This window comes from Schistocerca piceifrons, chromosome 1 (genome assembly GCF_021461385.2).
Source record: "Schistocerca piceifrons isolate TAMUIC-IGC-003096 chromosome 1, iqSchPice1.1, whole genome shotgun sequence".
Taxonomy (NCBI): Eukaryota; Metazoa; Arthropoda; class Insecta; order Orthoptera; family Acrididae; genus Schistocerca; species Schistocerca piceifrons.
In genome coordinates, this window is record NC_060138.1 from 165581584 (window position 1) to 165598802 (window position 17219).

Consider the following 17219-nt stretch of genomic DNA (forward strand, 5'->3'; position numbering starts at 1 on the left):
AACTTTTTTAATTTTCCATGTTATGTCAACATGTAGAGCCTGCGTTTATCCATCTAATGATGTGGCCTTATGTCTATCACCAGGAGAGCTTGCAATGTTACAGCTGAGCACTCTATTGTAGAGTTCAAAGATTGATAAATGTATTATAGGTAAGATGAAAGTTCATACAGTGATGCTAGTCAACTGATCATTGCTGCCAATACTGAGAAGAAAATGCTCTATTTATGTAGAGGGTAAAATAGTTGACATTACAAAGACCTTATTCTCAATTTTCAAGGATGAAATTGCCCCAGCTATTACAATAGGGAGAATCTTGCTCGTTAGAAGTGAGAATAATGTCATTCCACTTGACTTACCCTATAAATGATGGAGTCTGTATTGAAAATAATGTTTCTCCTAGCTTGGAAGATGAAACTAACAATAGTTAACAAAAACCTTTAACACTGTAACAAACAGCCTCCTCAACCACTAAAATTATTGGAAAAGCAACCACATTAGCATGTAAAGATATAAAAGTAGTGGACAAAATGAAAAGCCCAAAAGCCTAGTACTGAGTGATCGGATGGAATCCTTTGTGTTTTGGATAGTCGTTCCAGTTTTTATGTAACTTACCTATCCCATCATTTTGTTGGAGGACATACAATAATTATATCATTAAATGCCTTGTGTTGTCATTGTTTCTGCATGATTCATGGGCATCAGCTTTGTACATGTTCCTGACGACTATGTTAAAATGATACCAGAACTAATTTGGCTATTTTGTGTGTGTGTTTAGGCAAGAACAGGAGCGGCGAAGGCAGCTTGAATTTGAAAAGCAGTTACAAAGGCAAAGAGAAGCAGAACAGGAAAAAGAAGAGCAAAGGCGAAGAGCACAAGAACAACGTGAAGCTGCAAGAAGGTATATTAGAATTTGATACATAAATTTATTTTAAACTGATTGAATGCGTTTTGTTGTTGGACAAACAAGTCTGTAACCACAAACTAAGTAAAGCAAGAGAAATTAGGGGTTGCTCATATTGTAAAATTCATTTCAGGGAAATGGAGCGGCAAAGGCAGCTGGAGTGGGAGAAACAGCGGTGTCAAGAATTACAACAGCGCAGGCAGAAAGAACAAGAAAAAGTTTTGCAATTAAAAGCCAAGAATCAGAATCTCAGCATTGAGTTATCACAATTGGTATGCTGAATATATTTGATGTGTAAACTGTATTATAAATGTTAACAGGATGTATTTTAATTGCACTTGCTTTTACAGAATGAAAAAGTGAAAGAATTGTCTCAGAAAATCAGTGAGACAAGGATTGGAGTGTCTGGCGTAAAGTCAACAATTGACGGGATGCGTAGTACTCGTGATTCGCAGCTTGCTGAAATGAGTGCCTTAAAGACCCGACTGAAGGAACAGAATCAAAGGCTTCTTACATTGAGTCAAGAAAAGGCAAGGCTAGAAGCTCGCAACAAGTTAAATGCAGCTGCCGATTCTGCTAATCAGGAACAAGTAAAAATAGCTTTCACCAACAAACAAATTACACTTAAGCAGTTACGTGATAGGCTACAGGATCTCCAGAAAGAGGCAAGTGATGAATGTCATGCTATCCTACTCTGCAATATTTTTATATCTAGCTGCAGCTTGGAAACTTGTGTATGCTGGTTCATTTATTAAATTAGCATTTCAAATTAAACCCATTTGTGGGAGTTATAGTCTCATAGGGACCAAAATGATGAAAAAGTCGAATTTAAAAGTTTCTGATCTGTACTAGTAAAACTTCATATCTGTTATAGGTAATACGTTTTTTCCAGCAAAACCTTTTCAAAATATAGTGCTCTGTTAACTGAACAACAGTCATTTGGAATATTTGAATTATCTTATGTCACATAGAATAACAGTATTGTCTAAATAATATTATCATACCATTAAAAAAAATTAGTGCTCAAAATCCAATAAATATGTATTCAGAAGTGGCAATTTCTTCATTTTTGAAATCACAGGTTTATTTGTGGCATGCAGTTTTCCCCTGTAACTATATATGTGTGTTCAGACTCAAACTTGTTGTTTTCTTGACGGTCTAAACTGCTGCATCTGTAATTAAATTTGCTTTGGAACTTATCGGTACAGTTCCATGGTCATTGTTACTGCTGCAGTTATGCTTGTGCTGAAATCTGAAAAACTTTACCAAATTTCAGCTTTCTGCAAATCAATATTTGTTTGAACAGTCAATTCACCGGGAAAATTTTAAAATTAACAATATTTGCATTACTTTTTCACTCAGTTACACAATATAATATATCACAATATACAACTTCTTGCATTACATGGCTACATAATGCAGAAAAATTTCTTAGGAATATTTTGAGTTCTGGCATTTGAAACTGACTTTAGTGTAATGTTAATGATTTCTTCTGTTCTGCTGTGATGTCACTCCTCATTTTACAGTGCATGCTTTTACTCAGTGGCACCTCACGCTAATTTAAAACGCGACATTGACTCACAATAGCTATACAAAGGACATGCAGATACCACAACTCTCGGTATACTGCAATTTCTGTCCCAACTTGGAGACGCATGACATCCATCCGTATACAGGTTACATGCAAAACAGATGACAGAAACCTCCTGACAGCACCCTATTCATTATCACTGCGGAAAGAACAAACACCTATATCTTTCTGTACGAGCTCCAATTTCCCTTATTTTATCGTGGTGATCATTTCTCCCTATGTAGGTCGGTGTCAACAAAATATTTTTGCATTTGGAGGAGAAAGTTGGTAATTGGAATTTCGTGAGAAGATTCTGTCACAAAGAAAAATGCCTTTCTTTTAATTATGTCCTGCCCAAATCCTTTATCATTTCAGTGACACTCTCTCCCATATTTCGCGATAATACAAAACATGCTGCCCTTCTTTGAACTTTTTCGATGTACTCCATCAGTCCTCTCTGCTAAGGATCCCACACTGCGCAGCAGTATTCTAAAAGAAGACGGACTACTGTAGTATAGGCAGCCTCCTTAGATCTGTTACATTTTCTAAGTGTCCTGCCAATAAAACACAGTCTTTGGTTAGCCTTCCCCACAACATTTTCTCTGTGTTCCTTCCAATTTAAGTTGTTTGTAATTGTAATTCCTAGGTATTTAGTTGAATTCATGGCCTTTAGATTAGACAGATTTATCGTGTAACTGAAGTTTAATGAATTCCTTTTAGCACTCGTGTGGATGACCTCACACTTTTCATTATTTAGGGTCAACTGCCAATTTTTGTACCTTTCAGATATGTTTTCTAAATTGTTTTGCAATTTGTTTTGATCTTCTGATGACTTTATTAGTCGATAAATGACAGTGTCATCTGCAAACAACCTAAGATGGCTGCTCAGATTGTCTCCCAAACCGTTTATATAGATAAGGAACAGCAAAGGGCCTATAACGCTACCTTGGGAGACCCCAGAAATCACTTCTGTTTTACTCTATGACTTTCCATAGATAAAGGAAATCACAAATCCAGTCACATAACTGAAACGATATTCCATAAGCACGCAATTTCACTACATGCCGCTTGGGAACCACACAATTTCACTACAAGCCGCTTGGGTGATACAGTGTCAAAAGCCTTCCGGAAATCCAGAAATATGGAATCGATCTGAAATCCCTTGTCAGTAGCACTCAACACTTCATGCAAATAAAGAGCTTGTTGTGTTTCACAGGAACAGTGTATCTGTTGCTGGAAAGACACATTAAGCACTTGTCAGGAACATGATAATTGTTACATATCAATTAGATTTAATTTTCAGTGGTTCCTCTGGTGCTGTATAGTGGACAAATGCTGGGATTTGACTTTAATTTTGTCCCTTGTAGAATACATTTTTTCAATGCCCTACTTTAGTAAAATGTTGGCTGTAATTGCGACTCTTTGTGTATGACAAGAAAATGTAATTTTTTTCTCTCATTCTTAATTACAGATAGAGGTTAAACTGGAAGATATTGAGAACAATAACAGCCAACTAGGTGACTTGAAGCAGCAGTTGTCTTCATTAGTCCATGAATGTGAACAGCTCTATTCTGTATACGAAGAAAAGAGAAGCAAGGTATAGTATTTAACTTTTTGTTTTATAAAGGTGTCAAAGTGAGGTAGCCCAGTGGTAAGACACGGTATTTCAAATTCCCGTTCTGTCTTCCAGATTTAGATTTATCATGACTTCCTTAAATTGCTTAGGACTACTGTTAAGAGACCACTCTGAATTTCCACATCATTCACTTAATTCATGACTGTAACACAGTAATATTTCTATATTTGGAGAAATGTTAATGCACAGTGTGCCGATCTTTAGGTCCAAAATTATACAAAAAGTAGTAATTACCAGAAATGAATATTTAGATTTTTTCTACATAAACAACTTAAACTTTAAAGAAACAATTTAAGCTCATAGCACCAATTCAGAATTATGACTGGCACTCTCAATGTATGCATTACAACATATAATCCATTGACAGAACTGAACTCCTTATTCAGAATAATTTGACCCCATTGCTGGCACTAGCTGTTCATTGTAGCAGTGTAATTGCTGCTCCACCAGTACTATCCACACTGTATTATTCAAAATGTAAATTTCATGGGCAAGTTATTAAAAAATGATCTCCTACACAATCCAACACAGTCTCCTCAAAATCTGCTGTGCAATTAAACGGTTGTCAGATTCATTGTCCAGCACTTTGTGGCTTGAATAGTCTTGGTTTCTCAAAGGATTGAAGCCAGAAACAATCTTTTTAAATTGTTGCTCATTCAAGATATTGGTGCAATACTCATTTCTGACCATTGGTTCATATCTAAAAATACTGTTTATTATCCTTTAATCTCTCTCTCTCTCTCTCTCTCTCTCTCTCTCTCTCTCTCTCTCTCTCTCTCTGTCTCTCTGTCTGTGTGTGTGTGTGTGTGTGTGTGTGTGTGTGTGTGTGTGTGTGAGAGAGAGAGAGAGAGAGAGAGAGAGAGAGAGAGAGAGAGAGAGAGAGATATATCCCTACCTTTTCCATTGTATTATGGAATGATAGAAGTTGAAACAGTACTTTGTTATACCCCATGGCTGATGCTTTCCTTCACTGTGATTATTACTAAAAGAGATTGTTCATTGTATTCTACCCCTCACAATAAAATACGTGTACCTTTGCTTACAGTAATATCACTCTGAAAACACTTGTTTCAGTATCATTAATTATGTATGAAAGACTTCTGTGTTGCATGGGACATTCTCTTTATTTCCAGAAGCTACTACTTTTGATGTGATTTAAGAAATACTGTGATTTCTCTTGTAACATATGAGAACTGTTGGTGTTATTTGCAGGCCTTTTGTGTTATAACAGAGATAAAAAAGTCAGTCATTAGCTGCACAAGAAAACATTTATTTGATTCACTACCGATTTTGACTGTTTAAACTGTCATCTTCATGCTCAAATTGTTAGTAAGCCAATGTCGAAATAAGACTCAGCAGTAGTGTTCTTTGCTGCATAACCAGTAAAATAGTGACACCGCTAAAAATATGATATGTGTGATGAGTAACAAACAATAATTAATTGTCATAGCACATGTGTGAAACTTTGCAAGTTTAGAGCCATCAGACCATCTCTGACCTCTAACCATGCATTGTACATATTTTACATTGCACATATTATAGTAAACATGTTATATTACGTTTATAAAATGTAACTTATGATAACACAGATAAAAAATGCAAACGGACAGTTTATTTTCATACATAAGTACAACAGTAAGTAGAAATTATAGACATTATGGTAAATGAGTGGTTTTTTTTTTACTATGAATGCTAGCATAAATGAGCGTAGAGGGAAAAAGGGTTGATGGGTCTTGTAGAGAAACTATTTGATAGAGGGAAAGTTGGCCATATACAGTAGTTTTTGGGGAAATGTAAAGCAGATGACAGTAGAAAGCGCTGAAACTACTACTTAAAAGCAGCAGGGCAATGAATTGTGTGCTGAGTGCAGGGCAGCTTGTTCCAGAAATGGTCAGCAGCAACAGTGAATGAATTTACCAGTGGTTTTTGTTTTATGAATCGGTACAGCTAGGATGCAGGATAAGTGAGACCTTGCATTTTGATTATGATGGCATGAAATGTGTTTAAGCTCTGATGTAGGGTACTGGGCTGCTTGCATACTGAGGAACCAGTGAAGTAGACACAGCATGTGAAAGTCACGTAACTTGTCCAGCAGCAACCACCCTAACTGGATGTTTGAAGCACTGACATGATCATATTGACAAATGTTGCAGATGTAATGCACACATGCATTCATGATTAGTTCTAACCACCATGTGTCACTCGTTATCATTATGGCATTAATTGTCTGCATATTGGACTTTGTGTATAAGAAGTATGTGTACATGCACAGATGTGAGCTTGTTGGTTGGTTCAGCTCTCCAAAGAAGAATCTATGATCAAAGAGTAAACGGATTCATTCTGGAATATTGCTGTTGCACACACTTGTGAATTTCTTATTTTCATGTGTGGTAGTTTTCACTTGTTTGTTAATGTAAAACAGTGAAACTGTGCAAGAGAGAAGGGGTCAGGGCTTATAAATGCACATCCGGAATAGGTAATTTCTAAGGAAGAGCAGAGAAACTTTGTAAACAAATTGGTTGATTTATTTCATGGTTTGGAATACATGGAGTGCACCCAGAGAAGACACCACTGTCTGAAGGGTCATTGTGGCTGAATTAAGTGGTAGATAGGGAGAGCATAAGAGGAAGCCTGTTACCAGTAGCAGAGAGAGCTTCTGTTTTGGAATTGGCACTTTGCTCCCATGTTTGGTCAAGAACCTCAGGTGATGATCACTAAGTGTTCATCTATTGGCATTGTTACCGTGATTAGTCTAGTGAGAGGGGCTTGCGCTGAGCTGTGGGAGCAATTTCCCAGGCAAGTAACAACTCTTATCATGTTGGAAGGAAAGTCTTCCCATTCAGAAAATTCCCTTTAGACTCTACGTACACCTTCCCTCTTCTGCTGGAGTGAAGTGTTAGGGCTACAGTTGTTTACAGTTTATTGGATTTTCCTTGGACAGGTGATGTGCCATAATGGAACCTTATAACTAAGGGACAATGAAACGTTTGGCTCTGGAGATATCATTAATTTATCACCTATGCCTCAATATTGAACATGTTGAACATTTTAGGTTGCTGTCATATCTAAGTTTAGATCCTAGAATGAAGGAGGCTAAAATTGTCATATTATTAAAACCAGTGACTGTTATTACACATATAAGTTTATTCACATAAACTTTGCTAAAACCTCTTACATACGATAAACATAGGTCATGGCACAACAAAATAATAACATTGATAACTATCACCATTAACACTATCACCATTGTTGCTGAACTATGAAACAATTTGAATACACGTTTCCTAGTATTTCATGTGACATAAGATAGCTGTGGACATTGTTAACAACTTACATGGATATATGTAAGGCAGAAAAGGTATCCCATCCATTTCGTTTCTGTATTCATGGAGCCACTCATAATAAATATGTTACTGAGGTGTCTTACTTATGCAGAAACCAGTAAACACTTAGCAAATCACATGCAGTATGCTTTCACTTGTAAACGACCTAATACAAGCTTTACTATTTCCTCCATTCATGTTTCACGATGCGTTTCAAAAATTTTTTCTTGTTGTCAAGTGCAAATATGTAAATAAGTATTTTGTATGGTGTTTGAATATGTGTTATTCTCTGTCTCATGCACTGTAGTCACCTTTTTAAGGTTATCAGGTACTGTGCCTCATCAGTTATGTAGAAAACCACACACACCCGCGTGCATGCAAACTATCACTCACATTGTTTGTTTGTGTACATCACAAAAAATACATGCCTAAATACTGCACTTGACAATGAGAATAAATTCTCAAAACACGTTTTACTCAGCATGAATAAAATGTGTAACCAGTGTTGTGTTTAAACTAAAAACATTTGAGCAACGCAAAGTGAAAGCGCTTCAAGTGCCCATATGCCGAAACATGCTAAATATGGTTTGACAAAGGTGTCATGATGATCACAACAATCACGAAACTACGTTTTTGCAGTAGAGACAGTTTGGAAATGGTTGTGATTTGTCATGATATCTTCATTTGAACGAACCTAGTTACTCCCATCGACCACCACGCCAAGTCAAGCTTGGCAGTGGTGGAAGATACGGCACAAATTGTTCCAACTTTTACACATTTACTAGTTCAAATCTGCTGAGTAGAGTGCCCTGGTATCAAGAAACTTAACCACATAATATACTTCTGGATGGCCAACTTCATGCCAGTGTTATTTTTTTCTCCACAAACATTTTTTCGTAAAGTGTAAATCACAGGAAAATTATAAATATGGTGACGCAAAACCAGGTGCAAATTAACATTGTGGGCATAGGAAATTTGACGGGATCGATAAAAAAGGTCGTTAACAGCAGGAAAACGTCAATTCCGGGAACAGAAAAGTGGGTTACCGTATTTACTCGAATCTAAGCTGCACTCAAATCTAAGCCACACCTGAAAAATGAGACTCAAAATCTAGGAGAGAAAAAAAAAAAATCCAGAATCTACACCGCACCTGAAATTTGAGACTCTAAATTCAAGGGTAGAGAAAAGTTTTAGACCGCACCTCCAAATCGAAACAAAGTTGCTCCATTGTAACATAAGACACAATTTAGGTCAAACAGTAGTTTGGTTCGAGTCGTAAGCTTAGCAGTTAAGCTTTACCAGGTAGCCATTGCTATACGTCAGGCACTTCATCTGTATTTATACAGGTACCCTTCCTTTTTCACGTACTTCGTCTGGTTTGAATCAGTTGCTTATTTTGCTTTGATCTGATAAGTGCCGTTCTCTTTGTTATATGTGTTTATGTCACTCTAGGCTGAAAATGCATTATTGTGCTGTGTCATGCATTGTTTGTCGCATTCTGATGAGTGTTTATGACCTGTCGCCACTCGTAGCATGGCTTGCTTTTGTGTGCGCTACCGCCACCGCTTACAATAAAAAAGGAGAGGAATTGTCTCATTAGTGAAACAATGGCAAGAGACTGCTATTTGTTGTTACACTGCTGCTTTCTTTGATAATGATCAACAAAAACCAAATAATAGTGCGTATGATAGATGATGTTCTGAACGAGAGTTTAGCAAAAATTTTCTCCATTTGAAAATCTTTGCAGACGCCTCTTTAGTACATTACATTCTGCACAGAAATTAGTCATCTTAGATTTAAAAATAAAGTCAGTTGCCGTGCTTCGTTTCTGACTGTATCACTACTCAGCATAAGAATAATACGAATATAAACATGACAATATATGTATACTCTTCTGCGTTTGCTGTTGTCTCACTCTAGTTTCATAGTTTATTAGACAGAGAGGATTTAAATGAGATAGCAGAAAACATGAAAAAATACAGGGCATAATGTTTACATTCATATTATTCTTATGGTGAAGAGAATACTGCATGTGATTCATGATTCATAAAAGTTCCTATTAGCAACCATCTCTTGTCACAGGTAGGAAAAAATTCAGAATGTAGAGTTGGCCAGTCGGATTTTTGTAGTAGATTTTTATTGGTAACTTCAAATGTAGAGTGTGGTGTTGTTGCCTTCAGTCCGTAGACTGGTTTGATGCAGCTCTCCGCGCCTTTCTATCCTGTGCAATGCAGAGTAGCAACACTTATAAAATAAGAATGAAAATAACTTAGAAATTAAACGTTCAAATTTAAAACAAAATTTTATTAAGTTAGTAATACATCTTATACGAAATGTTTAAAATATCAGTCATGATTCTGAATCACTATCACTCGATTCTTTGTTGTTCATTTCTTCATACAGAGCATGGTCCTCCGTACCATCTAGTGCTTTGGATATCGGACATTTTTTAAATGCTTGTTTGCACAGTCTGATTTGGAACACACTTCCATGCATCATAAATCCATTGGCACACTTGCGACAAACTTGCGCCTTTTACACGTCCTGTTGGTGTCAGTTGTCTGTCGCTTTTCGAGAGCCAGTCTGTGTGCATGCATTCAAGCTTGTCCTTAAATGGTTTATTCAAACAGATGTCAAGTGGTTGCAGAATTGATGTCATCCCGCCTGGAATTACTGCCAAGTGCGTTTTGCTTTCCTCTAATTTTTGTTTTACTGCAGATGTTGTATGGCATGCGTACGCATCTACTACCAACAGACTGCGTAAACCAAGCATTGTGCCAGGACGATGATTCCACACACGCCTAATCCATACCAGCACCATGTCCTCCGAAAACCACCCAGTTTCGTTTGCTCGTACAATTACGGTTTTTGGAAACACTTCAGATTTCGCTAAAGTCTTTTGCCTGAAAACTATGAATGGGGGTAATTTATGTCCATCTGCTGTGCAAGCAAGCATGACGGACATCCGCTGTTTTTCACCCTCTGATGTAAGAACACTTATGTCTTTCTTTCCTTTGGTTTCAACCGTATGATTTGAAGAAATGTCAAAATATACGGGAGTTTGGTCAGCATTTCCTATCTGACAAAGAAGGTATTGCTTTTCTGTGCGCCGCCTGATTATGAAGTGCTGAAATTCCACAAGTTTTTCTTCATAATTTTTAGGCAGCTTCTGTACAATGGAAGTTCGCCTCTGAAGTGCAAAACCCCAGCGCTTGATAAACAGATCAATCCAGCTGCGACTAGCTGTAAAATTTTCGATTTTTTGCTCTCTAGCAATTTCGTGTGCCTTAATTTTTAAAATTTCAGCATTCACAGGCAGGAATTTCTGACTCTGTTCCTTAACAAATTCATTTAAAATCACTCCTAGTGCATGATATCGGCCACACTTTGGCACCCTAAATGCTTCCTGGTACTTGAACATTCAAATAATTTGTCTCTCTGCATTCACCATCGCCTGACGTTGTTCTCATCTCAATCCTGTATCGCAGACCTACAGCACGATTAGAACTTTGTTCCGCACAAGAAATAACTCTGCTCTTGAATTTAGCACTATAATGAAAGCACTTCATTATGGTTCACTAACACCAACAAGCACTTCACAAAATTCCACAAAGCAATAGGTGCCGCTATGTGAAATCTTAATGAGCCCCAGCATATCAATTCGTGCAACAATCCTCAAGTCTAGTGCATTGTTCGTAGTTTTGTGTAAAGAAATTTATTTTTGTTTCAATGAATATTTGAAAGGCTGCTACATTTGAAGATGAACAATACGGAATTTCTATTTACTTTGTTGGATAATATATGAAAATGCAGTGGTCGAAACTCGGGGCGGAGAAAAAAGCTCGCCTTCTACCCTTTTTTTTTTAATTACTGACACAGAGGTTTTGGAGCCAGTTTTTATCTTCGTGCCTGCAAAGTATGCCTGTGTAGCGCTAAATATAATAGATGCCAAAAGTTAGTTGTGGCGGCACCTACCAACATTTTTCAGAACTTCTGCTTACTTTGCACTTGATTCTAAGCTGCAGGCAGTTTTTTGGATTACAAAAACTGGAAAAAAACTGCGGCGGCTTCAATTCGAGTAAATACAGTATACTGTATGATGCATTTTCCACTGTTGGCAACAACAACAACAACAACGACGTTGCAGTTGCGACATTGTAGCTGTCCAGTATGCGTGTGTTACTGCAAATTCACTACCTGCAACATTTAAACATGAACATCCCTAGAATGCAACTTCACAAAATTTTGTTACTTTCGTGCATCATTTCTTCCACAGCACCTGGTCATTAAGTGTGGTAGAAATTTGTAGCAATGTAAGAGACTTAAGAAAAACTTCCTTCATGTGTCTGTGTGTACTTCCTATTACCACGATCAATGGCCCTGTATAAACACGAGTTTTTCTTTGTGGACATCTGCGGTAAAGTTCCTTTAGATTTATATAATTTTCATTGGACTATTTGTATAATTAATTTTAAAAATCAGTACTTTGATTTTGAATGCTCACATATTAATATAGTGGTCATTAAATAAAACAGATGTATTATCATTGTGAATGTCCACATTGCTATTACTTTCTTTACACAAAAATTGTGTCTGTTTAGTTCCGAGTCTTTAACTCTGACACACTGGGAGTCTCCTTTTAGCCATACCCTAAAACAAGTATGGTTTCCGCATAATAAGGGAAGCAATAGTTATTCAAAATGAAGAAATTAAAAATTACGAACTTGCTTCTGTTTTATGATAATGGCAATAAATGATCACACAGTTACTTTTACAGAAAAGTAAGCGAAATAACAATGTCAGTATACAACATTATTTACAGACTTTGTTACCACGATATGTTGATTTACTCTGCTGACAGCATCATTGACCTAGCAGTTGTTGCATTGTAGCTTCTCCTCCAATCTGGTGTCCTGGAATGGTGTCATTCAGGTAACATCACAAATGCTTCGAGAATTTCTTACTGTTGAAGCTGTGAATTCAGTATCGAGAGACCAGCCGTTTCATGTGTGGCAGTAAATGAGCCACCATTTTCATATTTGTCATGTAACAATTGGTGCTCATATTGAATGCATAAAAATTTGAACTTCTCTCTTTCAGGAATGCTGGAATTGTGTTTTTATCTTTTGCAATTTGGAAGCAATGTATGTTTGAAATCTGTTCCTTCTTTTTGAATAGCCCGGTATGGTGTTCCCTAGGGTTCTTAAACATGCTGAAAACTGTAAGCATGTTTATATCTATCATAAGCTGAGTTATGACCTTCCAGCAAAATAGTTATGAGCTCACAATGTATTTATATTACATAGACAAGGGATCAGAATAAGGGCATGTGAAATGAAAACTGAACTCTATAATCATTTTATAGCTCAGCACTAGTCCAAGCAAAGTAAGGTACCAACTGTAAAAATTTTCTATAAGCCACTGTTTCTATCCTGTGCTGAAATTCTGGGAACAACATTTTTTTAAAATCTGTTTTCTGACTGGTTTGATGCACCATGAATTTATTTCTTGTGCCAACCTCTTCATCTCAGAGTAGCACTTGCAATCTACATCCTCGATTATTTACTAAATGTATTCCAATGTTTATCCTCCTCTATAGTTTTTGCCCTCTACAGCTCCCTCTAGTACCTTGGAAGTCATTCCCTGATGTCTTTAACAGATGTCCTTTCATCCTACCCCTTCTCATTGTCAGTGATTTCCACTACATTCTGGGCAGAACCTGCTCATTCCGTACCTTATCAGTCCACCTAATTTTCGACAGTTGTCTTTAGCACCACATCTCAAATGCTAAGATTTTCCTCTGTTTTGGTTTTCCCACAGTCCATGTTTCACTACCATACAATGCTATGCTCCAAACATACATTCTCAGCAATTTCTCCCTCAAATTAAGGCCTGTGTTTGATACTAGTAGACTTCTCTTGGGCAGGAATGCCCTTTTTCCCAGTGCCAGTCTGCTTTTGATGTCCTCCTTGCTCTGACCTTCATTGGTTATTTCGCTGCCTAGGTAGCAGAATTCTTAAATTCATCTATCTACTTCGTGACCATGAGTCCTGATGTCAAGTTTCTCGCTATTCTCATTTCTGCTATTTCTTATTATTTTTGTCTTTGTTTGATTTACTATCAGTCCCTATTATGTACTCATTAGACTGTTCATTCCATCCAGCAGATCACGTAATTCTTCTTCACTTCCACTCAGCAATATCATCAGCAAATCATATCATTGATATCCTTTCACCTTGAATTTCAGTTCCACTCCTGAACCTTTCTTTTATTTCCATCATTGCTTCTTCAATGTACAGATCGAACAGAAGGGGCAAAAGATGGCATTCCGGTCTTGCACTCTTTTTACTACGAGCTGTTTGTTCTTGCTCATCCAGTCTTATTTTTCCCTCTTGTCTCTTGTACATGTTGTACATTACCTGTCTCTCCCTGTAGCGTACCTCTATTCTTCTCAGAATTTTGAAAATCTTGCACCATTTTACATTGTTGAATGCTTTTTCCAGGTTGAAAAATCCTATAATGTGTTTTGATTTTTTTTTAGTCTTGCTTCCATTATCAACCTCAATGTCAGAATTCCTCTCTGATTCCTTTACCGTTCCTAAAGCCAAACTGATTGTCATCTAATACATCCTCAATTTTCTTTTCAGTTTTCATAAAATCTCTAAATGGAAAGCTACCATAATAGAAATAGTGCGATCCAGAGGCAAGGGTCTCTGCTAGTTTTTTGGCACTTACACTAACTGCAGTGAGATGTGGCTTAATGAGGTGTGACTTTTGGCAGGTGGTGGGGCAGCATGCACGCCTGTGTATGTGAGAGACAGTGCAAGCTTGGATATTCATTTAAGACACCACACCAGAATCAGTGCCTGTAGAATCTTAAATTATTTAATCATTTGCTGTCAGATTCCTGACAGTAACTTTGTCAAAATATCAGGAATATGTGTTGTGTTGGAATTAGTTCTTCTATAACTTCAGCTGAGTCTATTTTTCTCTACTGAAATGATGTCTGGTACTGATATTTTTGGTTTGTCCATTGTAACAAGTTGTTTTGGATATATCAACTGCACCTTTGCTGTCTCAAAAAAGTTTGACTGGTCCACTTTCTCAGAATTCAGAGCTTTAACTTTCTTACCTTTGTAACCAGAGTGTCTCTTGACAACCTGAAGCCGGGGCGATATAGTCAGCATCAGTAGGTGATAGATCTAACTTAGGCTGTTTCTTGCTGCCCATGGAACTTGAATCTCCTTGTGATTTAAACAGGAATCCAATGATTGACGTTCTGGCCTCTTTTCTGACCAGTATATAATTGTACCTAGTGGTGATATAGTTTTCTTCCCTGTGAATGGAATAAATAACTTTCTCTACATTGCCAGTGTTTTTTGTTTTATGGGCACTAGTGTCATGGTACAAGGCACAGTGCCTGATGGACGTAAAACATAAATCACAAAGAATGCAAGTACTGGCTGTAAAAGCCTGCATTGTATAATCTTTCCTGTCCCTGAAACTTTTTAGGAACAGCTAGCATACCCTCACCCTCCCGAATCTTATTTTCTTAATCAATTTTTCTCTGCTTCATTGAAATAACCTATATGCCTTACTCTCTTCACAATATCCTACTGTGGTAGTTCACATAATATCAAGCACCACGCTGGTTGCCAAAAATGTGGTAACTCTGTTTCATATCAAACTGCATGTAGAGCACCAAAAATGTGCTCACTCACGGAATATTGAGCCCACATTTGATGCTAAAATGTCACGAGCAGGAATTTTTAGTTCGGGTGTAGGGAAAATTGATTGATTTTGTGTTTGCTGGGCACCAGGCTTGATCAACATTAAAGCTGGCTTATCAGTCATATCTTACCAGTCTTGAACCAGTTGTTAGCATTGCAGAGCTGGTTGTAAGCAGGTGTTGATCTGAGGCAGTGTGCTGGTGTCCTGTCCATCTGTGTGAGGGGCAGTGCATGGTAGATGATTGACTGCTGTTGGCTGTTGAATGACCTGTTCCCTTTGTCCAGGCTGAGAGGTTTAGCACCTCTGTCCATTGGCAAAGTCTATCTTGCCAAGCATTTGCTTTAAGATAGATGCATTATGAGGGGCCAGCTCCTGAACTGACTGACATAAAGGCATGCGGCCGAATGAAAATTGCTCACCCATGAAATCTGATTAGGGCAGGTTGACAGTAGTCATGAGAATGGCTTGTTTATAGCATTCTCTTCTCAGTTCGTGTGCTTACCCTGAAGTGGGAGATTTGAAAGTGATCCGACCTTCAAACTTAATTTTACACCCTACACCCAAATTATACAATTCTGGACATGGCTTCCTCATCAAAACCTTATCTACAAAGTTTCATCTACAACACACAGAACCCTGTAATAGGAATTGTAAAACGCCCAGTACATTTTCAGCGATAGAAAAAAATTTTTTTTCAGTAGTTGGGTTTTTAGATCATTAGTCACTAATGCTGCACCACTCTAAAATAAAAATATTAAGAAAGATAGTCAGACAGTGACTAACAATTCACTGGACAATTTCTTTGATGCTAAAATTTTTCTCTGTGTCTATGTTTGATAATATGCGACACAAATGAAACATATTTACATAAGACTATTCCTAACATGTTTTAAATGTGGTAGTAGGAAGTTCTGGTGAAATATAAGCAATTTAAGGAGTAAAAGCAACTCATCAACTAGTTGGTAAGTTGTTACCTTTACTCCTTAACTTATTAATAATTTTTAATTTTGAAGGTATTGGAAATGAAAGGCATGACTGGAAAAATTAGGGATCCTACAGACTTTTCATCATCGTGGGGTGACTCTGGCTGGGACAATCCTCCACAGACTGATTGGAATGCAGCTTCTACTGATGCTTGGCCAGAATCAACTGCAGCTACAACTGTGCCAGGTAGGCAAATGTGAAAGTTTGCAACTCACTAAGTGTAATTTTCGTAGATTATACTTAGGGTAATTTACCTACCATGCCATTAGCTATAAGATGTTTACTGACTTTCAAAATTAAAATCGTTTCTCTCTCTATGAACACAGAAGAATTCATGAGCATCAAGGTATTTTTTCAAAATTAAACTGGATTTTCTATTGTTGTTTATGCTTTGTGTAATCAGTTCAAGACTGCTGCACATGTAAGGGCATTGCATGAATAATGGAAGAGCTCATGCAAAATGATGTGGCGCATGTTGTGGGTGATTCTGTCCCACTGTTCGGAAGGAGCAGTCGCATCAGGATTCATTGCTACCTGCCAATTTGCTCACTTTGAGCATCTTCATTGCTATTTTGTTACTACATAGCATGGCAGTACAGTCTTTGTGCACCATAAATACAGGGAAAGTTTTTCATAATCATGGACATGTGATGATATGTAAATCCTTTAAATTTTTGGCAGAAGAGGCAAACAACAAAGCAGAGTATCATTAAAAATTATGCTTTAGATAGTGAAGCAAAGAATAGTTACAGTGAAGAACTGCTGAGACTGAAGAAATTAACGTAAATTAAGGCCAGATGAATGTCAAGAACCAAGGTCATGCTGCAGTGCTAGTTCCCACCTGTGGAATTCTGAGAAACTGGTGTCTGGGGGAAGAATCCAGATGTCGCATGTGGTGAATCAGGTGTTGAGGTCACGATTTAGTGTTAGTCGTGCCGATGTAGAAGGCTGACAAGTGTTTACATAACAGCTGGTATGTGACGTGTTGTTTCGCAGATGGCTCTCCCTATGGTAAGATATGTTTTGTCAGTTACAGGGCTATTGCAGATGGTGGTAGGAGGGTGCATTGGGCAA

General features: G+C 37.4%; 1 protein-coding gene across 1 annotated transcript in view; it reads left to right on the plus strand.

Moving 5' to 3' along the window:
• LOC124795878 overlaps nt 1–17219 on the plus strand; it is a 363347-nt gene that overhangs the window by 158848 nt on the left and 187280 nt on the right. Inside the window, 5 exon segments of the mRNA XM_047259992.1 lie at nt 776–898; nt 1035–1173; nt 1252–1566; nt 3943–4068; nt 16175–16331. Of these exon segments, the coding sequence (XP_047115948.1) occupies nt 776–898; nt 1035–1173; nt 1252–1566; nt 3943–4068; nt 16175–16331 (860 nt within the window).